We start from the raw sequence: 23,986 nt of genomic DNA, 5'->3' as shown, positions 1-23,986 counted from the left end.
CTGCGCATGCGTGTTAGATGTCTCACCTTAACCAATGAAATCGTGCGCTCGGAAATTTAAACTGTACCACTGAGCTTCCTCGTGTTCGTTTGTTCCTGCGAAAAGACGATTATTTATTTAGTTTAGTTACCTAGTAAACTATGTGTAACATTAACGATGAACCGACAGCTTTATATTTTTATGATAACAGGCTTTTAACCTTTCATGCTTGGCCATTTCAGGAAGACTGCGTTTGTACTCCAGAGAATGTAAGTACATTGTGTCTGTAACAGACACAACACAATTTACAGTTTTCAGCTGTAATATAAGATGTTTATTTATACACATATGAATGGGGCTTTTGTTAAGATATGTTTGGTAGGGTTTATTTTTTTTTTACTGTGGAAGGAGTGGATATGAAGGTTGAAGGTTCTTCCTGTTGTAGATGGCTAAGGCAGGATTCATTCATGTGCCTTCTGAGAACTGTCCTGATATCGCCCAGTGCTTCTTCTGTCTGAAAGAGCTGGAGGGCTGGGAACCAGAAGATGATCCTGAGTAAGTAAAACACCACCTTCCGCAATATCTATCACTGTCTACTGACCTTCATGGTAATGATCTTGATCTTGTTAAATGTTTTAGTATATCGCAGGTAAAGGTCATGATTTTGTGTTCTCAGTGTTACTCACTGTAAAACCTTTTGTGTAACCCACCTCTTAACCCTAGGGGTTCATTTAAATGCTGTCTTAAGCAATAAACCTAACTTCCCGACAGATACATGGTGAATTTGTCCGGTGATTTTGTCTTTTTAATTTAAAACAGTTGTAAATTACTTTTTTATACAAATATATCACTCAACAATCAATATACAACTGACTTATGTGAAACAGTTCTTATTTATATTTCAGCACATGAGCTGAGAATTCACAACCTTGCCAAAGTAGAACAATTTAGAAACAGGAAAGAAATATCAAAAGCCCGACATGACTTCAGGTAATACTAATTTTTAGAAGGAAACCCGAAAAAACTCAGCACCATGAGTCCATGACGAACTTCATCAATGCAGAATGCAATGCGAATTTAACAACAGGGAAAAGAAAAATACTTGAAGCATACAAACAAACCAAACGAGGCTTGTGCCCTTACACTTTGGGCCTTAAATTACAAAGAATATACTTGGTCTCTCAAAATGACAACACAATTTTTAGCACACAGTTCACATGCCACCTTCCCCTTCCTCTTCGTGTAACTAATGAAATGATGCAACCTTAAAGAAGCTCAAAATTAATTGGTCCACCATAATACACTTGCATGAAATATTTGTCGGTGGATATGAGACCTTCTGAACAATCAAATAATGCTGATGCATATATTAGAAATTATTAAAATATATATTACATACATTTTAATATTCTGCATTAATAAAGCCCAAGCATGTTTTAGGGGTCTTTACATTTGTACCAAATATAATTTTTTTTGTAATGTCCAATAACATTTAACATTAAACCATAGTACTGGACTGGCTGACAGTAATACACACTCTTAAAGCTGTTGAAAATATGATAGTAAACACAGACCTAAAAGGAAAATTCACAAAAAAAGGAAAATTCACAAATACAAAGACTTATTATATATGTGTGTGTGTGTGTGTATATATATATATATATATATATATATATATATATATATATATATACACATATATATGTATATATATATATATATATATATGTATGTGTGTGAGATATATATATATATATATATATATATATATATATATATATATATATATATATATATATATATATATACACACACACACACACAATTATACACATACTTTAACATGACAAAAATACTGATGGAAATCACTTATATGAATAGTATGCACCATATTGGGGTTGTTTGTTTCATGAATTCTTTTTATAAAAGGATGTTTTGTTAACAAATCTAAATATCAAAACATTCTATATCAAGTTCCTGCTTTTAATTATGTTTTTTCCCTTTGTTTTATTTTTTTCTTCATTATTTAGAAAGGAACATAAAGCACATTCATCAAGCTGCAATTTTATTGCATTGAAGAAACCTGTGGAGAGTCTGACAGTGGAGGAGTTTCTCAGGCTTCAGAAAGAGAGGCAGAAATTTATCATTGTAAGTATTAAGATAAAGCTAAACTCGTATGTTGCTTGCATACATGATCACAACATAATTTCCAATATTTCTGATTGATGTCTATGCAAAGTTTTATTTACAAATTTGTTCACTCATATTGTAGTGCATAAGAATTCGATTGGAATAACACTTTCACACAATTCAAACACAAAACCAGAGTTCATATGTATTTACAGTGCAGTGCTTTCTACTCTGGGGGAAACAAACAAGAAAATAATTTTTTTATATCCCCCTACTGTTACAAATGCCTTTATTAACTTATTAACTGATTCTTTTAGGTGATGGTTTTAAACATTACAGCATGTGTATGTTGTTCTAAATATGCTTTCTCTAAAGTGTTTACCAGACTTTTTAATTATGGATTTTTAAGCTATTAAATGTAAGGTTTTGAAATGTATGCCTTTCTGAAGGCATGCTACTGCCTACTTCTCACAGAAGAACATGTTGTGTATGTTATGGCCCATCTTTCTGTAGGGTAGAATGATTCGTTATGGCTACAGGTGTCAAAGAATTTAAAGGTTTTAATAAAATTCAATGCTGTTTTTTTTTTTTTTTATAAAGAAAATGTACGCCGGGTATACATGGTTCGGTATGTAGCTCGGTCCTTAAGTCACAGTTCTGTTCAATTTCGTAAAATTTATGGATAGAAATGCAAAACATAAAATTGCTTTTTTTTTTTTTTTTTATAAATAAATCAACACAGTTAGTTTATATAAATATATTTGCATTTAAAGTGCCAGGCGGAGACTGGACAAACTTGAGGTCTGCCACTTAATACGTTCCTGGGGGTAGACTTGGGTTCTAACTATGTTCCACAAATCAAAAGGATTGCCTTTGGTACGCGTATTCCAGAACTGAAGACTTTCAATATGAATACATGTACCTGTACACCCCTACTAAATAGTAATGATGGCAAATGGTCCATTTCCTATCAAAAAAGTGTGATATGCCCCCTAAAAGTCTTAATCAGTAACAGCTTTATCCTGGTCACTGTCTCATCAAAGCCTATCCTACTACCTATCTGCTAGGCTAGGCTTTATATTAAAAATTATATATATATATATATATATATATATATATATTTTTATTATTGTTTTAATGGTAATTGCTGATGGCTGTTATAATTATCAATATAAATTATATAACATTTTTAACTATATATATATATATATATATATATATATATATATATATATATATATATATATATATATATATATATATATATATATATATATATATAAGCATCTAGAATATGTAATACATTTTCTATAATAATTTCATGATATGCATAAATTAAATATACAAACATTAAAAACAAGCATTTGAACGCAGTAAAGCCGCAGTAAATCACGTTTGAAAACAAGCTGAGTGAAGTTCACTGTTGTAGATGAATGATATACAAACCAGATTCCAAAAAAGTTGGGACACTGTACAAATTGTGATTAAAAAATGCAATAATTTACAAATCTCATAAACTTATATTTTATTCACAATAGAATATAAATAAAATATAAAATGTTGAAAGTGAGACATTTTAAAATATCAAAATATCGGCTCATTTTGGATTTCATGAGAGCTACACATTCCAAAAAAAAGTTGGGACAGGTAGCAATCAGAGGCCGGCAAAGTTAAATGTACATATAAGGAACAGCTTGGAGGACTTATTAGGTCAATTGGCAACATGATTGGGAATAAAAAGGGCCTCTCAGAGTGGCAGTGTCTCTCAGAGGTCAAGATGGGCAGAGGATCAGCAATTCCCCCAATGCTGCGGTGAAAAATAGTGGAGCAAAATCAGAAAGGAGTTTCTCTGAGAAAAATTACAAAGAGTTTAAAGTTATCATCTACAGTGCATAATATCATCCAAAGATTCAGAGATTCTGGAACAATATCTGTGCGTAAGGGTCAAGGCCATAAAACCATACAGTAGCATTCCTGTAAGTGATGCAGTTCCATCTAAGGGCCCAAAGATCACGGGCATCCAGTAATCAAATCAGACAAATTAAATTTTATTTGTCTGATTTGATTACTGGATGCCCGTGATCTTCGGGCCCTTAGACGGCACTGCATCACATACAGGAATACTACTGTAATGGAAATCACAACCTGGGCTCAGGAACACTTCCAGAAAACATTGTCGGTAAACACAACCTTGTTCAACACAATCCACCGTGCCATTCGCCGTTGCTGGCTAAAACTCTATAGGTAAAAAAAGAAGCCATATCTAAACATGATCCAGAAGCGCAGCTGTTTTCTCTATGCCAAGGCGCATTTCAAATGGACTGTGGCAAAGTGGGAAAACTGTTCTGTGGTCAGACGAATCAAAATTTGAAGTTCTTTTTGGAAAACTGGGACGCCATGTCATCTGGAAAGGCGCCATCAATGCTGAAAGTTATATCCAGTGTCCCAACTTTTTTGGAATCTGGTGTGTAAAATGGGAATGAAATGGAGAAACGGAAACGGGCCTGATAAAAATCTTTTTAAAAAAAGGAATAAAATGCAGTTGTTTACAAATGCATAATCATTCGCTGAAAACCACAACAGTGACTAAAAAAGTATTTGTTTACTGCTGCTGTTATTTGTTGCTTTTAGGTTTGTTTGTTTGCACTGTTTTAATTGAATCCATCACCATGTCGTGAGCGAGCTGATTGTGTAACACCAGAACAGATCCAGTGCGACTTTCCCAAACTTAAGTTTACACACTTGCACTTCATTAAACTGTACCATTTTCACATGAGGATTAGATGTGCTCGTGCATCACTGTGGCACTTCCATGCCACACAAACTCCACTTTTGCATAAGTTGCAGGCAGCAGTCTTTGTTGCTATGGATGACTTTGGATGCACACTTTTTCCAGTTGATCTGTCCACTCCACCATTTCGTCACACTAACCCATGACTTGAGCCCAAATAATCAATAACGGCATTCGTTGACGACAAATTTCATTATTGATAAATAGCGATTTAATCGACTAATTGTTGCAGCTCTACTATCTACAAAGTACGATTAAACACTACAGTTAGTCAAAGCATTTATGGATGGTGCTGCAAAATACAACTTTGTATTTGTTATGCTCTTAGCATCGTCCCTTGTTGGCTGGTTGCTTATGACATGAGTACACACTGAAGCATGCTTTCTTTTTTTTTTTCCCTTTTTATTTTCCTTTCCCTCTTCCCTTTTTCCGAATAGAAAAAGATGTGCGGTCAGGCTGTTGAGAAATTTGAAGAAGCTGTGAAGTTGAAAAGGGGGCAGATTCTCCAGTCTGCAATGGGTGAAGAATGAAGATAATAAAGATCCTTCTGCTATTATTTTTCACAAGACATTATTTCCAGTTGTATTTGATCTCTTGCAGGTGTTTGAATCATTTGGAAAGCGTAAAGTTTGTGTATATGTATATAGCTCGTCTCTGTGGATTTTTTTGTGTATTGAATGCTGGAATGTTTGGGATTTATGTTCTCTCTAGTAAATTCACTTTTTGGAATCTTCTGCAATGTATGCACCAGTGATTATAGTAGGTTAATAAGACAAATATTTTGCCTGTTGACATGACAAATATTTTAAATAAACCTACTAGTGTGATGTATAATAGTTATTGAGTATATGATTGTGGACTCTTGACTATCCCCAAACAGCTGCCCCAAAGCTGGAAGCACACTGTATTTGCTTAGAAGGTTTTTTTGTTTTGTTTTTTGTAGCATTACAGTTTCCCTTCAGTGCAGCTAAAAGGCCCCAGTGTGTTCCAGCATGATGTCCCTGTGCACAACGTGAACTCCATACAGATATGAATATGGTTGTAGTGGAAGAACCGAAGTGATCTGCTGAACCCCAACAAACAACTTGGGGATGAAGTAAAATGCTGACTACACACAGGGCTGATATGACCCTCTGACTTGTGGACACGCATTTCTTCAGTGTGCCCAGAAAAATAAAGGCTACTTTAACACCAAACAGAGGGAAAACTCTGGAATGTTTTCGCTGGTATAAGTGTGATTGATCAGTATCCACAAACTTTTATATTTGCTGTATTTTGTAGATTAGCCACAAGCATGGATTTGTATTGTTGAACAGTTCAGAAAGCTTGATCAAAGAAATCATTTTAAATTCATGCACACACTTTCATGTTGACATTTTTTGCATGTTTTATTTTCTGAACGGAAATGTTTCTTTTGCATTTTTTTTTTAGACAAATCTAAAGTTAAAGCAAATTAATTAAATCTGATTATTTTGAAAGGCGAAGACGGAGATATATTTATTAATTAATATCATTTTCACGGGACCCGATGCAGTAAATGAGTAAGTGGTTCTGTTTATGAATATGCTCATGTTTATTCAGATCTAATGCCTCCAATTGGCGGAGAGTTTGGCGGACATTTAAGCGTTTTCTATGACGTTATCAAGCAGACTCTCGGGGTTAACGCGACAAAGATATTAAATTGCTTTTTTTTTTTTTTTGTAATATAGAAGGCTTTGAGAGGTGGTGCTCATTATCTCTGTAAATGACGCCTTGTTTCTCCGCCTTGCATGGCTTCGTCTCTAATAAACATATTGCATAAAGACTAACTTTAGTGCAATTCATTATTCTGCATGATAAGTGCTAAAGTTTTAGCACCGGTTTGTATTTTTCCTTGTAATAATAATCGGCTTCATTGGTCGCAATGAGAATTGGATTTGGCTCTGTGGTTCTCGGCGCTGGATTAAGCGCAATTCTCAGCTTCAGCTTTCTGGCGCTCTCTATCGGAACCGAGTACTGGTACATTATAGAAGATCAAAGGACGAATAACACTGAGCCACAGCACGTGCATTCTGGACTTTGGGGAGTGGCGAATGGTAAGGCAACTTTTTTTTTTTCTTCAACATTTGTCCAAAATAATTTGTTCTTTGGTTGTAGATTAATAAATAACTTGGGGGCTTGTATAATAAAGCATAATTATTCCAGTGGTAATGTGTTTGACTGCAGATGATCAGCCCATCATAGGAGACCCGCCAATATTATCAGAGTCAGAAAGGCATATGCAGAGTAAGCATTTTCTCATATGGAACTTTTATTACAATGTATTACTGCAATACATTCAACTCATTTTACTGTCAGTCACATCACTGATCAACATGCTTTCTGCTCTGATGCTCACATACAGTATAAACAGGAGTTATATGCTGTACTTTATACTTTTTGATTTTGTTGGTAAGTAAGCAGCTATAATTCTCCTTCGTGCAGATATGCATAATGCGATTGCTGTCCTGCTGCCTCTCAGTCTGGTGCTCTTAGTATTTGGAGGAGTATTTGCCATTGCCAGCTCTCTAGCCCGGTGTAGACTTCTCCTCATGGGAACTGCATCCTATTTTCTTCTTTGCAGTAAGTTTCAGCTACATACACATTGCATGCCCTTCATAGAATACTGTTGTTTTAAATAGCTGATTTATAGTTGGTGCAATTGCTGGTTTTCGGTTGAGCATGAAAGCATATGACTGCAGAGGGCAACTCATCATAATTTGCCTTCTAAGGCAATAGTTGTCTAATTACAGCAGCATCTTCTATATTTTAATTGCTTCACATTTCCATGATATTTTTATTAGAATAGGTCTTTGCCAGCTAGCTGGAAGAAAACCAAAGAGTAAATTGGCTGTTTTGATATGTGTTTTGGGACTAGTGTTATTACAGTGCATTATCTTTTAATCCTATGGGCAAAATTAACAGCTTTATTGAAATCTTTTTCCTCTAGCTTGAACATTAGAGTGTAAGGAGGGGATAAAAAGTGAGGAGAGTTGTGCTTCTCTTGAACATTTTTGTAATGTTCCAGAAGTGTTTCAAGCATAGCCTTACTAAATACATTTAGTAATTCTGCATTTCATCAACAAAAAAAATAAGCTTGTGCATCTCAAAAAAGACACAATTTAAGTATTCTGATTCAGGAGGTGAATGTATGAGTTGTTTAGGTGTCCTGCCTTTGAAAAAAATAAAATAAAAAGCACACTAGTTCTACCGTGGATACAGACTGTCTTCTCTCTTTAAAAAGGGTTCCACATGTGGACCATTTCCATATAAAAATAACTTTCATATGACCGTTCAGCTATAGACATGCTATGAATACTGCAAAGGCATTTCTTAGGACTTGGATATTCATTAAGTCACAATTATAACAAATTCAGTATTTGTTTTCCCCAAGAAAAGAACATCCTGTAAACATCAAACCAATATTTATTGTTAAATGGGAAAAAAACAGCTAAGGGTAAATGCCTGATGAAATCTGAAAAACATGTTAAAGTAACAGGTTGTAAACTGTTTATTTGTTCACTATAAGAAGAGTAAAAAAAATTGTCATCTTTAACTGTGTCTCATTAAGACATGCACATATACATTTTGGAGATGGATGATGGCCATCCAGCATTAAACATGTATGCAAATAGGAACATTTGTTTACAAAATTCTAAAAATGTCAGTGTTTAAACAGTTATGCAAATCCAATCAGCTGTATAAATGTGTTAATTCTGTGAAATAATGTCCTGTATGTTATTCATTTACTTTGAAGCATTTCTTGAATCATTCTTAGTATTTACATACCAGAAAGTTCATTTCTCAAAACAATTAGTACAAACAGCACCACGAAATGAATTACTTGCAAAAGTCTGTACATTTCTCAAAATTCTGATTTCATCTCTCAAAAAGTATTTGTGTCAATGAACATATCATTGTCTTCAGAACAATGTCTTTTTGTCATCGTTCACAAACAAGATAAGTCAAATTGTTTAGTCATGTCAATATGACACTGTACAGTTTCAGTATTTACTGATGTAAACTACAGTTTGGATTACAATTATTTAAAATGCAGAAGTCTTATTTTTTTCTGTAGGGAACACGAGGTGGTATCAAAAAGATTTAAGTCTAGTATTGTAATACACCAACAGAGGGCAGTGCAGGGCTGCTCGCAGAGTCACAGGGACCACATGCATTACCACATCTGTGATTTCATCATCTTAGAACAAGGTAGAATGATGACAACACACCCTGTTCCCAAACTCTCCTCAAACAAGTTTCTCACCGGATACATGATCTCACTTTAATACCCAAGCTTCATGCCTGATTTGCCTCCAGCAAACTTTACCCTCTTCCCTAAGATAAAGATCCAGCTCAGACATCGCTTTTGTGGAGATCCATTGCGAATAGCGGAATGTGCTTGACTTGCTTCTGACATATTTCAGAAGTGTCAGGAACGCTGGGAGTGCTCCATTGCTGTTCAAGGGAGACTATTTTGAAAGTGACAGTCTGTAATCGTAGATAGTCATTTATTTGACATTTTGATACCACCTTGTATATGAATTTGAACAGCACAGATTTACACAATACTGTATGTGGGATATGGATTGCAAAATCCTGGTCAGGATTCACTTTTACTGTAATAGTGTTCATTTGCTTCCTGCTTTTTCATCCAATTTTAAGATGAAGATTTTAGGATTTTATACGTGTGTGTGTGTGTGTGTGTGTGTGTGTGTGTGTGTGTGTGTGTGTGTGTGTGTAAATGCTGATCAAACTGGTCAAAATCAAATTTATGTGTACAGTTATGTTCCTTGAGCCATTTTCTATCATATTTCTTTGTAAAATCACTTTTCAGACCAAACAGATCAACTGTAAATGAAACAGGTCGAATGTAAATTGTATTCAAATGATCCCAGCAAAGTGTAGGATTAAGGTAAAGTGTTTATTGATATCTGTTTACCAGAAGTTTTGATAGAGTGTTTTCCTAAAGCACAGGATGATGTTGGTTGTGGTTGTGATGTTGGTTGTGATTATTAACCTTGTATTTTTAGTATGTAGCATTTTAAGACCTTATGACTGATTACTAATAGGATATAATGTCACAGACACACATGCACAGACAGTTTTGTTTGGCTGAGCAAATTATTAATTCCAATAGTCTATTTGTCTTTTTTGTTTCATTTTGCTAATTAGAACCTGCATTTATTTGACAATTTATTGCCTATTAAGTTTATGTACTTATTCTGTCTCATTTTGTAAGTGTTTAACTAGATGCGAGTTCTGACATTACAGACCTGCAGTGGCATGCACTAATGTTGATTAGTTCTAATACCTGCTGCCTGACAGTCTCAGTGCTGTAGTAACGGGCCAGTAGGAGCTCTTCTCCCTACAGTACACGTGAGTGCAGCTCTAGAAACCTGGTTTAAAGCTTTTAGTCCTTTTCTATTAATAAGTGGAAAACCAGCTTATCCGATTGTTTTTGTTTTGTTTATGACGCAGCATACCACTGAGACCAGTATTTCCTGAATGTGATTATTAAGCTTGTAGATGACTGCTAATTTAGCAGAGTAATAAATCGGATTGAAGGTGGGTGTATCTGCACCCATGTGGCTCAGAATATATGTAAGTTAGTGATAGTCATCTAAATCAGATTTTGAGCAAACATTTGTGAGATGTGCCTCAAGCCTTTTACAATACTCTTCCAATGCTGTACAGATTTGTTGGATACCAGTTTTGCTAATAATTTTGTCTTCGAAATCAATGTCAAATGATCAATATTTGCATTTGATTTAAGGCCCAGTGGCTAAAAATGCAAAACGGTTTATGCAAAATGCAATTGTAGACGTCTGTTTATATTACTTCATGTCTAAACATGTCTCTTTTGTTTTAAAAAAAATTATTGATTATACCAACTATTTTAAGAAAATATATCAAATTAAATTTCAATGAAAAAAAAAAGTGTGATCCTCACAATACTCCATATATCTGTTTTTCCTTAGGTCTTCTCACTCTCTCTGGTGTAAGTCTGTACATCAGTTATTCCCAAAAAGCTCTGGAGGAGACAAAGCTAAGAATTGGGTTGGAACAGATGGCCATGGTTCACACATCCTTTGGTTGGTCAGTGGGTTTGGCCTGGCTCTCCTTTATTCTGGAAGTAACAACCGGTCTTCTCCTCTTGGTTTCTGCCCGGATGGTCCAATTATCCCAGTACCAGGAGACTGTATCCCCTATATAAAATTCAAACCCCCAGAGCACCAGTGCAAACCATAAGCATGTTAAGGTACAGTAATTATCATATGCATGCTAAGTTCAAAAGCAATACTGCTGTCATTCCAATAGTGTCAACATCCCTTTATTTATTTTATTTGTCTTAAATGTAAAGCACTATAAGGATAACTCTATGTGGTTGTTTTTCATTACATACTTTATTTGAATTATATAATTTACTTGAATACTAATTGAGAAAGATGTATTTTTGTTCACCAAGAACATGTACATATATGAAATTAAAACAAAATTATTAACACCTTATTTTTTTGAAGGAACTTTGTCCTTTATTTTTCCCATTTTCCCATCCTCCTAATTCAAGATCTTTATTTTTTAACAATGATTTTATCAGCAATGGTCAAGTCAACATGGTGAGACTATTTTCCCATCAGAACCCGTTTTAAAGCATTAAAAACAATAACAAAGAAAAGATACATTGAAGAATAATTTTTTTTAAACATGTAAGCACAGAATGTACCAGTCCACACAGGGTTGTAATTTTAAGAGATGTGCTTTACTTGTGCTTTACATTATTTTACATAAGGTCATTTTTTTTTAACTGCCCTTTAATATATTGTTGTAAGTGGTGGTTGTGACATTTTACTTCTGTTACTTTGCCTACTAGCAGCAAGACTCATACATAATACATAATTTATCCAAATAACTTCGTAAATAAAAACTATCAATTAAAAGCATTTGATAATATAAGCATTTTTATATATCATTTAAAAAATATATACATTAAAACTAGTATATTCATTAATAGTATTATATACGCTTATTCACATGATTGTAGCTTTGGAACATTGTTACCTTGGTGTACCTTGTTGCCATGGGCAACTATTCTTTTAACCATCAAAGTTAATTGAATTCCCCACACACCCAAAGTGTATTTAATTAGAAAGCAGATACAGTGCAATACTATTTATGGACTTTTTTTACATAGCATTTAATTTACTCTGACACTTGTAAAGCTCTTTTTTTTCTGTGCAGCTGTTTTCAAACGGTGTGACTAGTGTGTGGCTCAGGGCTCTGGTTTGAGATGCAATTTCCCCCTGGTAATTTAGACAATCCATCTCTAGGATATGTGTGTGTGTGTGTGTGTGTGTGTGTGTGTGTGTGTGTGTGTGTGTGTGTGTGTGTGTTCATGAAAAAATATGTTACATGTACTTAATATGCAAACTTTAGTGACAGACTCATTATTTCCCAAAAGAAAAATGCATGACAAAATGTGCTACAGGACGATCTTATTACCAATGGAGATTTAGATCTTTTATGTATTATATAACATTGGGGTCAAAAAAGCCTAGAACTTCACTAAAAATCAAGGATTTTTTTAATCAAAATTGATAATAAGCTGAAGTTTAGAATTTTGAAATATTAAAAACAAAAAGTGATATCTTGAAAATATAATAGTCAATATTCTGATAATAATATTGTGATGTGGACCATGTTAGCTTGGTTTATTCATGCTTAATTTCTTCTATTAAAGCATATTTTAACACAGTCATAGACCATACATGCCAGACACAGTCATATACCATACATGCCAGTTCAAGTGCACACAGTTTTACTCAAGTTGTCATAATCTAATTTGTAATAACAATTGTGGTATTAAATTAGAAAAGAATGTAGACCATTTTTCAAATATATATATATATATATATATATTTTTTTTTTTTTTCACTTTGTTGGGTTTTTTCTTTGGACAGATTTTTAGACAATAACCAATATGTAAACCATGGACATTTATCTTTCAAAGCTTACAATAATATCCATAAGTCATATATATTATAATATAATATGCATATTATATACTTACTTTATCAGGAACACTATTCAGCCAATCATGTGGAAACAGTGCAACGCAAACAAGAATACAGATCAAGAGCTTCAGGTGATATTTATATCGAACATCAGAATAAAAAAAGAAAAAAAAGAAAAATCTGTGACTTTATCAATGGCAGGGTTGTTAGTAGCAAAAAGGAGAGTTTGAGGTTTTCAGAAACAACATTTTAGGTTTACACAAAATGATGTGGAAGAAAAAACTGAGAGCGAGCAACAGTTCTTTGGGTTGAAAAGCCTTTCTGAACAGTTCAGAGGAAAATGGCAAGACTGGTTTGAGCTTTCAGTGTGGCTAAAGAAACTCATAATTCTCTTTACTACCACAGTGAGCAGTAAAGCATGTCAAAAACATCAGCCCTTGTGGTAGATGGGCATATAACAGCAGAAGACCATTTCAAGTTCCACCCCTGTCAGCTAGGAACAGGAGTCTGAGACTATCATTGGCACAACCAAACTAGGCAGCTGTAGAGTAGAAAGATTAGAAAACATATCACCTGGTCCTTTTCCTGTCTAGTTTATAGGAATCTGTGCAAATGAAATACTATCTAGCAACCAAAAATAAGATACATACCTACACATACATAATAATGTAAAGGATTTTATGTTTAAACTATTGCTTTTTTGAACAGACTAATTAAACAATGTGTAAAATTCTTTAATAATTTTAAATTCACATTCACAACTGTTATCAATTTAGACTGAAAGATTTACAGGCTTTATGTAATAATAAATTACAAAAAAAAACCTATTCCAATCAAAATATAAATTAATATTATACTATTATTAGAGGACTTAATGTAAATTGATTGTTTCATGGGCTGGTGTGTAATACAAATGTTTATAATTTAGTTCAGAATGCCTCATAGCACTTCATAAAAAAAGTAGGGAATAATAAGGATTTAACTTTCATCCTTCCTTCATCTGCCTCTTACTGATTTTAAGTGAAACTGCTGGGCCACAAACTGGGCTTTCTTTATAGCTAGCTGAGTGTCCTCCTCACTGATCCCGAGGTGCCACACAGCTCTCACCGTACCCCCGACGTGAGGGAACATGAGCACACGTACACCCTGGTTAAGAGCATCAACCTCCTCCTCGCTCACCTCCTCCATCAGCTCACAGAAACGAGTCGGACTCAGCCCAGAATTTCGCAAACCGAAACGCAATATGTTAGTTTCAACAGATGCTAAGTCTACATGGTACAAAGGAGGACTGCATTCCATCAGAGCTGTGAGGGGGAAAAAAACATTATATTAGATACCTCAAAGGAAATATTTTATGATGTGTTTTAGCAATTTTTCATGCATTATATCGTAAACAAGGAGAATGTCCCATGGATTTAATCTGGTTTTCTGAATTACAAATTATAAACACACCTGTTTTACTTATCAGTACACCTGTTGCAAACTTGTGTTCATTTACAGTGAATATTTAAGCCCAAATTAATTACTGGTTGATTGGCTGGTGACAATCGCAGCATCCTACCATTAAAAATCACCTGACTTTTATTCCTCCAAAGTCTTAATTCTACATCATCAAAAGGTATTCTAGCAAACCATGTGCCTCAGAATTTGTGTAAAAATTTCTGGAAAAGGCCTGGTTGTAGAGGTGGACATATAGTGTACTTTTGGATGGATATTGGTTGCTTGAATTGTTAATGTGTAACACAACAAACGAGCAAGAAAGCAGATATATTGGCCAAATTTGGACTATAACAAATTGTCTGAACTGCTGTATCTTTGTGGTAAAACTTCTTTAAGCAGATCCTAAAAATAAGTAGCTCTTCTGAATTTAACCATGGCAAGTAACTAAAACAATACATTACTAAGAGGGGGAAAAGTAGTCCCCAAGTTGCTGACAGGCAGTGAAAGTCTAGACATAATGAGAATACATGTATTTAAAGTCATGGCTCTGAGGGTCATACATCACCTCTGGCAAAAGTCTGGGCATTCCTGTGGTCCTCCTCCAGTCTAGCCATCATGTCCAACAGGGCAATTCTTCCAGCTGCTGCTAAAATCCCTGACTGGCGCATTCCACCTCCCAGAGCTTTACGGGCACGCACTGCTCTCTGGATGAACTCTTTAGACCCAGCAAGTATGGTCCCAGCAGGTGCTCCCAATCCCTTTCAAAGACACCCTATGAGTAATGATTGCTAAGATATAGTATGTTGAAACAATGATGCATTAATGCTAGATTTTATCTCCTTTGCAATTTTTCCCACTTATTCTCTAGAATTATCTGTTCTATTTTTAAATACATTTTGTGTCATGTATATGTGTACGTGCTTTGGTGTCTTTCTGTGTTTGGCATCTATGTTATACACCTTGATTGTACAGTTTCAATAAATATACTGTTCGGGACTAAAACTGGTTTATTTCCACAGACAGAATAGACGGTGGTTGACAAATCATAACAGACGGAGTACACTCAATAAATGGATGTCTAATATTATGTATCGGAATATGTTATTGTGTCTCAGTATAATATATATATATTGATCATTCAGTACTGCAATAAATATAAATTTTTTTGGTTTTATAACTATTATTTAAGCTAAACTAATGAAATGTAATTTTAAAATATATAATGAAGCCATGCATTAAGAATATCTGCAATCATTTGCATTTCTTGGGTGAAAGTACAGTACCAAAATATATTGAATGTGCATCTGTCAGCATTCAAAAAAGAATTCATATTAAAGAACATGAAGTTGTGTAACTGAAATGGAAATATCTTCACTGTCACCATGCTGCTAATTTACATTAAGTTAAAAGTAAGTTCACTTTAGCTGGAAGAGTATATGGCCGATTATGGATGGTAGGTCCTGATTATAGGCAACAATGCAATTTTATTTCATTGTAAAAAATATATAAGTAACCATTGTATTATTATCATTATCATAATACAGGCAAAGTGTTCAGAAGCCAATAGTCTTCATATCCAAAAAATTTCCCAAAATATTAACTATAATCTGACCTCAAGTTTAATCAAAATCTTGGTATCGAATTTAAGCAGACACTTTCAGTGAGCAGCGCTCTTACCTTAGACAGACACACACTGACTGTGTGGCAGTGTTTGAGTATGACAGAGGGATGCACATCCAGTGCCACTGCTGCATTCATCAGCCTAGCACCATCGATATGCACAGCAAGTCCATACTTATCTGCTATAGAGCGCAGCTGGTGGAAAAAATGTTGCAGTTCTGACCATGTTAATAACATCAGAGAATTAATTAATTTATTAACAGTCTTTGCTAATCTGTCATTTAATTTACAGATTCAATTGGAACTAAAGTGTAAATAATATAAATGAATTTTGAAATACAATGTTTCTAACCTGCTGCAGGAAGGCGACAGGGAGAACACGCCCACCCATGATGTTATGTGTGTTTTCTAAACACACCAGGCGTGAGCGGGGATAGTGTACATCAGGGTATCCATGGCGGATCTTTGATTCCAGCTGCTCCAGATCAAATGTTCCATCAGCCATGGTTGTGAGTGTGGTGGAGTGAACACCAGCAAGCTGGAGAAATGCATCAGAGCAGGTGCCTTTCATTTGCCAAGACATGACAGTCACACACTCAGATCATTTGGCATATTTCAGAAAAAAAAACATATGTTCATCTGCTCATACTGGAGCAACAAAAGAAGCAAATGACAGGGTTAAGGTCAGTTTATTCAATTATCAATCTACCAATTTATTGTTTTATATTTCATCAAACATGCTGAAAATCAATAACAAAATTTAACACGACACAAAATTGTATGCTCTCCTCTCTGTGATCCATACCTGTGCACTCCCTCCTTGCTCATAGATATGCAGATGAGAGAGATCCCCAACTATCATCTCATCCCCCCTCTCTCTACAATGGACCATGACTGAGAGTGAAATATAGTATAGAGAGTTTGTATAGGCAGTCAGTGCAATATCAGCAGTTCAGAGCAATATAGACGGATTTTGTACTAGATAACAGCAGCATACTTGTAAAAAATAAATTATGTATATATATATATAATATTTATCCTAAAGAACTGAATGTGTAAGGTGCTGTATACATCCTAGTATATGTAAACATTACAGAAGTTTTGAGTAAAAGGCATTTGTAAAAAAACAGATGACAGCAGTATGACAGTAGTACAAAAAGACTGTAATGTGTAAAGTGCAACAGTATCAGATTTAAAGAATTTGTACATGTAACAATTTTTAAATAGGTGTTTATAAACAGGTCCATTTGTGCAGAATTCTACAGAGTATAAAGTGTCTTATGTGCAATGAAGTGTGGGGTGAGCTGTAAAATAGCTTAGTGAGAGCTGTAAAGGTTTAAACATTAAGTTTAAAGTACACCTGAAAGCAGAATGTGATTTTCAAATAGGTAACTTTTCTTGGATCCTGTTTCTGTTTGAATGCTTTAAATAACTCTGTTCTTTTAATTATCAAAAGATGTGTATTTTAATAAATATATGGTGAAAACTATCTCACATTAATTTATGTGCAAGCAATTTATTTTATATTACAGTAAACTAAAGAAATTAACTGGTTAATCATTATTAAAGACCAACAAACTACACTGCTGTTTAACAAAGATACTTGCTTTTTAGGCAATAATCATATTATTAGGTTAAACATTACATGCAAAGTGCCAAGAATGACTCAAGCAGAAAACCTTACCTTGCTTTGCAAACTGCACACAATCACATTCCGAGGCAAATGACAAACGCCTCACCAAAAATAAAATAAGATAGTAGTCTGAATCTAACCAAATCAAACAAGATCAGTTTGGGTCATTTGAGTGGCAGGGTGTAGTCAACAATGGAATGTGCTTTGCTATACATAATATAAATATACAATGAGAATTTAAAATATCATATATATATATATATATATATATATATATATATATATATATATATATATATATATATACACACTCACCGGTTTATTAGGTACACCTGTCCAACTGCTTGTTAACGCAAAATTTCTAATAAGCCATTCACATGGCAGCAACAGAATGCATTTAGGTATGTAGACATGGTCAAGACGATCTGCTGCAGTTCAAGAAGAAAGGTGATTTAAGTGACTTTGAACGTGGCATGGTTGTTTGTGCCAGACGGGCTGGTCTGAGTATTTCAGAAACTGCTGATCTACTGGGATTTTCATGCACAACCTCTCTAGGGTTTACAGAGAATGGTCCGAAAAAGAGAAAATGTCCAGTGAACGCCAGTTCTGTGGGCGCAAATGCCTTGTTGATGCCAGAGGTCAGAGGAGAATGGCCAGACTGGTTCGAGCTGATAGAAAGGCAACAGTAACTCAAATAACCATTCGTTACAACCGAGGTATGCAGAAGAGCATCTCTGAATGCACATGTCGAACCTTGAGGCGGATGGGCTACAGCAGCAGAAGACCACACCGGGTGCCACTCCTGACAGCTAAGAACAGGAAACTGAGGCTACAATTCACACAGGCTCACCAAAATTGGACAATAGAAGATTGGAAAAACGTTGCCTGGTCTGATTATTCTCGATTTCTGCTGCGACATTCGGATGGTAGGGTCAGAATTTGGCATCAACAACATGAAAGCATGGATCCATTCTGCCTTGTATCAACGGTTCAGGCTGGTGGTGGTGGTGTAATGGTGTGGGGGATATTTTTTTTAGGCACACTTTGGGCCCATTAGTAACAATTGAGCATCGTGTCAATGCCACAGCCTACCTGAGTATTGTTGCTGACCATGTCCATCCCTTTATGACCACAGTGTACCCATCTTCTGATGGCTACTTTCAGCAGGATAACGCGCCATGTCATAAAGCGCGAATCATCTCAGACTGGTTTCTTGAACATGACAATGAGTTCACTGTACTCAAATGGCCTCCACAGTCACCAGATCTCAATCCAATAGAGCACCTTTGGGATTTGGTGAACGGGAGCTTCGCATCATAGATGTGCAGCTGACAAATCTGCAGCAACTGCGTGATGCTATCATGTCATATATGGACCAAAATCTCTAAAGAATGTTTCCAGTACCTTGTTGAATCTATGCCACGAAGGATTAAGGCAGTTCTGAAGGCAAAGGGGTCCAACCGGTACTAGTAAGGTGTACCTAATAAAGTGGCCGGTAAGTGTATATATATATATATATATATATATATATATATATATATATATATATATATATATATATATATAAAATCTTATTGTATACAACTGAGCAGGGATTTTAACTCACGACTCCAACACCTTAACCATACAAGTTTAGCAAGACAACCCGAAGGGAAAAATTACTGGAAAATGGGAGGAATTATTTCTATTTAATGTAAAAGATACCAACTGCATAGTTAGGAAGTGTCTCTGCCAAACACCTATGTGAATGTATAGTCTATCTGAGAGAAACAAACAAAAAAAAGTGTTTATTTTTACATTGTTACCTGCAATTAAATTGCTCATAGTTCCTGTGGGTACAAACAAAGCTGCCTCCATGCCAAACATATTAGCTGCCACTTCCTGTAGTTCTGTAACACAAAACTTCATTAAAAACATACACATCAGTTTTCAAATGAGATATTTGTAACACCTATATTTTGACACCATACTGTAGGTCTGATGCTGTTATAAAGCAAGTGGTAACAAGAATTATCTTGTTTTACAGACATGACAACAAATGGATTAAAAAAAAGATGTGTTGTTTATTAATTAATGAAATGAAGTAACAGAATAGTTAGTGTGTTACATAAGGGTGAAAGAAAAACATCAACTTCAGGGGGGTAATGGCTAGTGGTTGACCAATATGGGATTTTTAATTCCCATATATTTAACATATTCCCATATTTTTTAATTGTCAACATGAAACCAATAATACTATACTATAATATTTAATAACAGTAAATTAGAAATGTGCAGAAAATTGGTAGAACTAAATAAACATTTATTGTGCATAATATTTGTAAAATATTCCCTACAAAAATATTTACTAGTTAAGACATTTGTACAAATTAATAGTTTCATTGCAACTTCACCTTGTGTCTGCTAAAACATCTACAAAAATAAATATTCATATAATCTAAACAAACAAAACAAGTGAGGTTACACTTTAGTGAACATGTTTACACTTATACAGCTTCCATTCTTACGTCACTGCAAATATTGCACTTTGCATTCCCGGGTGTTGGTTCTGGCAATACACACAAGGGAATTTGTTTTTGGCCATCTATCTAAACAAAACGCACTGTATTTGAAAGTGTTCAATGTTAATTAAATGTTTATTAGATTTGTTATCAAATAAATCATTGCTGCTTCTTACTGCAGGATAAATATATCAATTAAGGAAAAATCAATATTCATAAATTAATATAAAAAACAGTATGTGTAATTCTATGTATTTTATGTACAATACAGAGTTAATAAAATATATCATACAGTTGGTTTACAAAGTATATTTATGACTGTTTTGTTCTGTTTGTCTGTTTGATTGTAAAAATAATACGAGCCTGCTGGAACAGTGCCTTGTTTAAAAGTAACTGAGAACAACAGGCATATCTGAGGAAGAACCTGTCATGGGATTTTTGATTAATTGTAAGGGGAAACACGTTTTCATATAGGTTTGAATTCATTCATATCTAATGCGTGTCCTCCACGGGAGCTACTGTTGGGCCGCGGATCTGACTTCTCATTATACTGTTTTAATAAGACATCACTGCACGGCAGTTTTATTATATGACACAACATAAACATAAAATACAAGAGCGTTATGTTAGTGAGAGAAGGGCGATTGGTGATTTTAATCTCTGCCAGATGCTGTTCTTTACATCTGAGAGGCTTGATTGAAAGACATTGGACAAACAGAAAGACATTGGACAAACAGAAAGATTTATAGGCCAATGTGGATAATAAAAAAAAATCCAAATATTGTCTGATATATCGGCCATGGCGATAAATCCGTGGATCCCAAAAAATGGCATAACAAATGTTTAAAATAAAACATCATAAAACATATCTAGTATTTTATTCTTTGCATAGTATATTTTTGTTTGCATGACAGTTACCTCATTCTTTGGTGCATAGTTTATGTTTATATATATTTGTCTTATACCCTTCACTGGTACTCAGCTCAGTGGTCATATTTTTGATTGGTGCAAAAAAATACACGGTTAAGTCAGCCGCCCCTTTCTTTGTGTTGCACGTCTAATCGTACACTTACGGTATTGGTGGTGGGAGTGGTCAAAATAGATTCATAAAGACGTTTCCGTTATAAAACAAACAAACAAAAAAACAAAATAGCAATACATTATTTTATTTTTTTATTAAAGCACAAATAATACAATTTCTTGTGTGTGGTGTAAATATATGTATAATCAAGGCCCGTATTCAGACACTCTTAAACATCTTTACTGTATAGTGTTTGAAACTTTACAGTAAAATGTAAAAGCAAAATCACCTTTATTTCACCTTTCTTTAAATGTTTGCTAATTCATTTACTTGATCTTTACTCAGAGTGCGTGTGACTGTCACTGAATTCATTTTCATGTCGTTCTACGGTACAATGTTTAAGAAACATACAAATCAGTTCATTTGAATCACCGTATTCAAACACTCATAAAACATTTTTTTGAGGTTTGCTCAATCTTTCAAATATTTCTTATTTAGAGTCTCCCTGTCTATTAGTGAATTAGTAAATTACTTTTCTCAAAAACAGTAAAATGACTTGAAATTGAAGACTATAATATACAGGGATACTATAAATAAGAATAATTTAAAAGAATGAGCAAACCTATAAAGGAAAATGTTTAATGAATGTTTAAATGTGGAATATGATTGAAAATGCAGTGATGTTTGGAGTGAATTTGCCTTCACTTTTCTCAAAAACTCCACAGTAAAATAAGTTGAAATTTTATAAAGTAATAAACAGAGACACTCTAAATAAGAATAATTTAAAAGAATGAGCTAACCTGTAAAAGAAAATGTTTTATAAGTGTTTGAATATAAAATATGATTGAAAATGCACTGACATTTTTACTTTTTTGTCTTTTTATTATTATTAGTTTTATAACGGAAACGTCTTTACTTCTATTTTGACCGCTCTCACCACCCGTACCGTAAGTGCAGGATTAGACGCGCAACACAAAGTGCGGATGATTTACCCGTGTATTTTCAAGATATATATATATATTGAAAATATATAATACAAAGGACGATTTACAGACACCAGCTGTATTAAACATTTAGAGTAGGTGTAGCTGATAAAATAGCAAACGAGTGTAAATAACGGGTCACATTTGTGCAAGTCAACTGTTAATAATTAGGAGTCAAATGAAAATTAAAATCCAATATTTTCGGAAGAGAACTGTTTGAATTGTACAGTAAGAGGAATTGTTGCATATTGAATCATGTCTGAGGTTAAAACAAACAAACAAACAAAAAGACATCCTCTAACCATTAACGGTTGGGTCTTCACCGAACACATCATCACCGACTCGAGCCTGTGCCATGGCGCTGCGCATGGCTTCTCCCGGCTCAGTCACCGTGTCACTGCGCAGATCCACCGTGTGCCAGGCGCGTGAGCCCGGAACCACCCTGCTGCTGCTGCTGCCTCCACGGTAAGACCGGATCTGATCCGCTGCACGCAAATAACCACCCGCATGGCGGATTCCCTCTGAAACCCATCGGAACTTAACACAGCAGACAAGTGAACGCAGTAACATGATCAAAACGATTCATATAAAAGCTACACTTTACTGTAACACTGAACTTTGTGTGGCTGCTTTCAATAATCATTCACCATAACCTATAAGTGGACCCAGACATGCACAGTGGCGCGTGAATCATCGATCATCAGCGTTGCCAAATCGACCGATCGATTATTTATAAATAAATATTTTATATGGGTATCCCTGGTGGGCTAGTGGTTAGGATGCGGCACTCTCACCGCTGCGGTCCGGGTTCGATCCCCGGTCAGGGAACCAACCCCAGCCACTCTCAGTGCCGGTCCCAAGCCCGGATAAATGGGGAGGGTTCCGTTAGGAAGGGCATCCAGCGTAAAAACGTGCCAAATCAAACGTGCGGATGATCTGCTGTGGCGACCCCTAACGGGAGAAGCCGATAGAAAGTTTAAATATTTTATATGGACGCGAACTGTCGAGTCTAAAATTGTCTATTCTGTTTATTATGATATTTTTCTGTATGATAAATATCAAAAGAATGATATTTTATAAAATATCATATAAATTACACTTTACTTTTATCTGAATAATTCATAAAATGAATGAACGAAAACCTCCGTGGTTTTATCCACCTTACTTGGTAGTTCCGAAAAAATCAAGTCGTACGATACGATACTTACGATACCTCGAGTCAGTTATCATGGGTGGCCCCGAAACTGTTGAATGAAGTTCGATCTAAAAATCGTAGTACTTAGTTTTTAGTACTTTAATTGTTGAGATCTCCACTAAAACTGCACGTTTGTAAGGTTTTCTACAGTGTTTCTATGGTTGGAGAACATCAGGGAAAAGACCTATGGTCAAAGTGTTTCTGTCCATACGATGGCGCCATCAGCACATATCCTCAACGGTATGTTCAGGTAACGTCACACAGTTCACATGTACAGTAATTGAAATTGCAATAATAATTTGTTTATAATATATAATCCATTATACCCTGAAGTTTAATTAAATATTATAGAAATATCTTAATTCTCATTATAATAGTTAAATGGACAGACAGATACATACATACATGCATGCATGCATACACAGTAAGACAGACAGTCTGGCTCAATATCATGTGATCACATCAGAGATTATTTGACAGCAGAGCTCTGTAACATGCCTGGCTCTGGTGACACAGTTAAGAAGCTGAAGTAATGTGCTCTTATTTATAGGAATACTGGTCAGTCAGGCTTACCCGGCTGATACAGTGATGTCACACTGCCTGGAGTGAAGGATTCCAGGCCTTTACAGGCGGTGTGTTCACAGGTCTGTTTTGTCTGTT

The 23,986-nt window shown here is 34.9% G+C and overlaps 3 protein-coding genes and 1 long non-coding RNA gene across 6 annotated transcripts; 3 read left to right on the top strand and 1 right to left on the bottom strand.

Moving 5' to 3' along the window:
• The first annotated feature begins 3 nt into the window (after positions 1 to 3).
• On the top strand, positions 4 to 6,708 carry birc5a (baculoviral IAP repeat containing 5a). Of its 2 annotated transcripts, none has more exons than XM_046853579.1 (4): positions 4 to 248; positions 425 to 534; positions 2,010 to 2,127; positions 5,844 to 6,708. In XM_046853579.1, the coding sequence occupies exons 1-4, from the start codon at positions 141 to 143 to the stop codon at positions 5,931 to 5,933; spliced, it is 426 nt and encodes a 141-aa protein (XP_046709535.1). In that variant the 5' UTR covers positions 4 to 140; the 3' UTR covers positions 5,934 to 6,708. The 2 variants fall into 2 exon arrangements, with proteins under 2 accessions (XP_046709535.1, XP_046709534.1); XM_046853578.1 differs by lacking the exon at positions 5,844 to 6,708 and adding an exon at positions 5,338 to 5,736 and having other exon boundaries at positions 18 to 248.
• Positions 6,709 to 6,803: 95 nt separating this feature from the next.
• Positions 6,804 to 16,378, top strand: tmem235b (transmembrane protein 235b). Of its 2 annotated transcripts, XM_046853577.1 has the most exons (5): positions 6,804 to 6,975; positions 7,106 to 7,165; positions 7,364 to 7,501; positions 10,900 to 11,180; positions 16,355 to 16,378. In XM_046853577.1, the coding sequence occupies exons 1-4, from the start codon at positions 6,804 to 6,806 to the stop codon at positions 11,133 to 11,135; spliced, it is 606 nt and encodes a 201-aa protein (XP_046709533.1). In that variant the 3' UTR covers positions 11,136 to 11,180; positions 16,355 to 16,378. The 2 variants fall into 2 exon arrangements, with proteins under 2 accessions (XP_046709533.1, XP_046709532.1); XM_046853576.1 differs by lacking the exon at positions 16,355 to 16,378 and having other exon boundaries at positions 10,900 to 13,208.
• tha1 (threonine aldolase 1) lies at positions 13,647 to 22,972 on the bottom strand. Its single transcript, XM_046853575.1, has 7 exons — positions 22,434 to 22,972; positions 19,432 to 19,515; positions 16,799 to 16,887; positions 16,346 to 16,531; positions 16,051 to 16,188; positions 14,939 to 15,131; positions 13,647 to 14,237 (listed from the first exon to the last, which is right to left on the bottom strand). Exons 1-7 carry the CDS (start codon positions 22,699 to 22,701, stop codon positions 13,930 to 13,932), a joined length of 1,266 nt encoding a protein of 421 aa, XP_046709531.1. The 5' UTR covers positions 22,702 to 22,972; the 3' UTR covers positions 13,647 to 13,929.
• On the top strand, positions 16,525 to 17,489 carry LOC124388673. The gene is made up of 2 exons (XR_006926457.1): positions 16,525 to 16,676; positions 16,824 to 17,489. It is a non-coding gene; the product is annotated as an uncharacterized LOC124388673 (long non-coding RNA).
• Positions 22,973 to 23,986: the final 1,014 nt, after the last annotated feature.

Source organism: Silurus meridionalis, chromosome 7, assembly GCF_014805685.1.
Source record: "Silurus meridionalis isolate SWU-2019-XX chromosome 7, ASM1480568v1, whole genome shotgun sequence".
NCBI lineage: Eukaryota > Metazoa > Chordata > Actinopteri > Siluriformes > Siluridae > Silurus > Silurus meridionalis.
This window is presented reverse-complemented; position numbering and strand designations above follow the sequence as displayed.

Bases quoted from the DNA above. Each gene is read 5' to 3' on its own strand.
- birc5a (XM_046853578.1), top strand. From the start codon at position 141: ATGTGTAACATTAACGATGAACCGACAGCTTTATATTTTTATGATAAC. The intron at 249-424 runs GTAAGTACATTG...TTCCTGTTGTAG, and splicing joins GCGTTTGTACTCCAGAGAAT to ATGGCTAAGGCAGGATTCAT. The intron at 535-2,009 runs GTAAGTAAAACA...TTCATTATTTAG, and splicing joins GAACCAGAAGATGATCCTGA to AAAGGAACATAAAGCACATT.
- tmem235b (XM_046853577.1), top strand. From the start codon at position 6,804: ATGAGAATTGGATTTGGCTCTGTGGTTCTCGGCGCTGGATTAAGCGCA. The intron at 6,976-7,105 runs GTAAGGCAACTT...GTTTGACTGCAG, and splicing joins ACTTTGGGGAGTGGCGAATG to ATGATCAGCCCATCATAGGA. The intron at 7,502-10,899 runs GTAAGTTTCAGC...GTTTTTCCTTAG, and splicing joins ATCCTATTTTCTTCTTTGCA to GTCTTCTCACTCTCTCTGGT.
- tha1 (XM_046853575.1), bottom strand. From the start codon at position 22,701: ATGTTACTGCGTTCACTTGTCTGCTGTGTTAAGTTCCGATGGGTTTCA. The intron at 19,516-22,433 runs GTTAGAGGATGT...TTTGTGTTACAG, and splicing joins TGAAGACCCAACCGTTAATG to AACTACAGGAAGTGGCAGCT. The intron at 16,189-16,345 runs GTTAGAAACATT...TTTTTCCACCAG, and splicing joins CTGTCGCCTTCCTGCAGCAG to CTGCGCTCTATAGCAGATAA.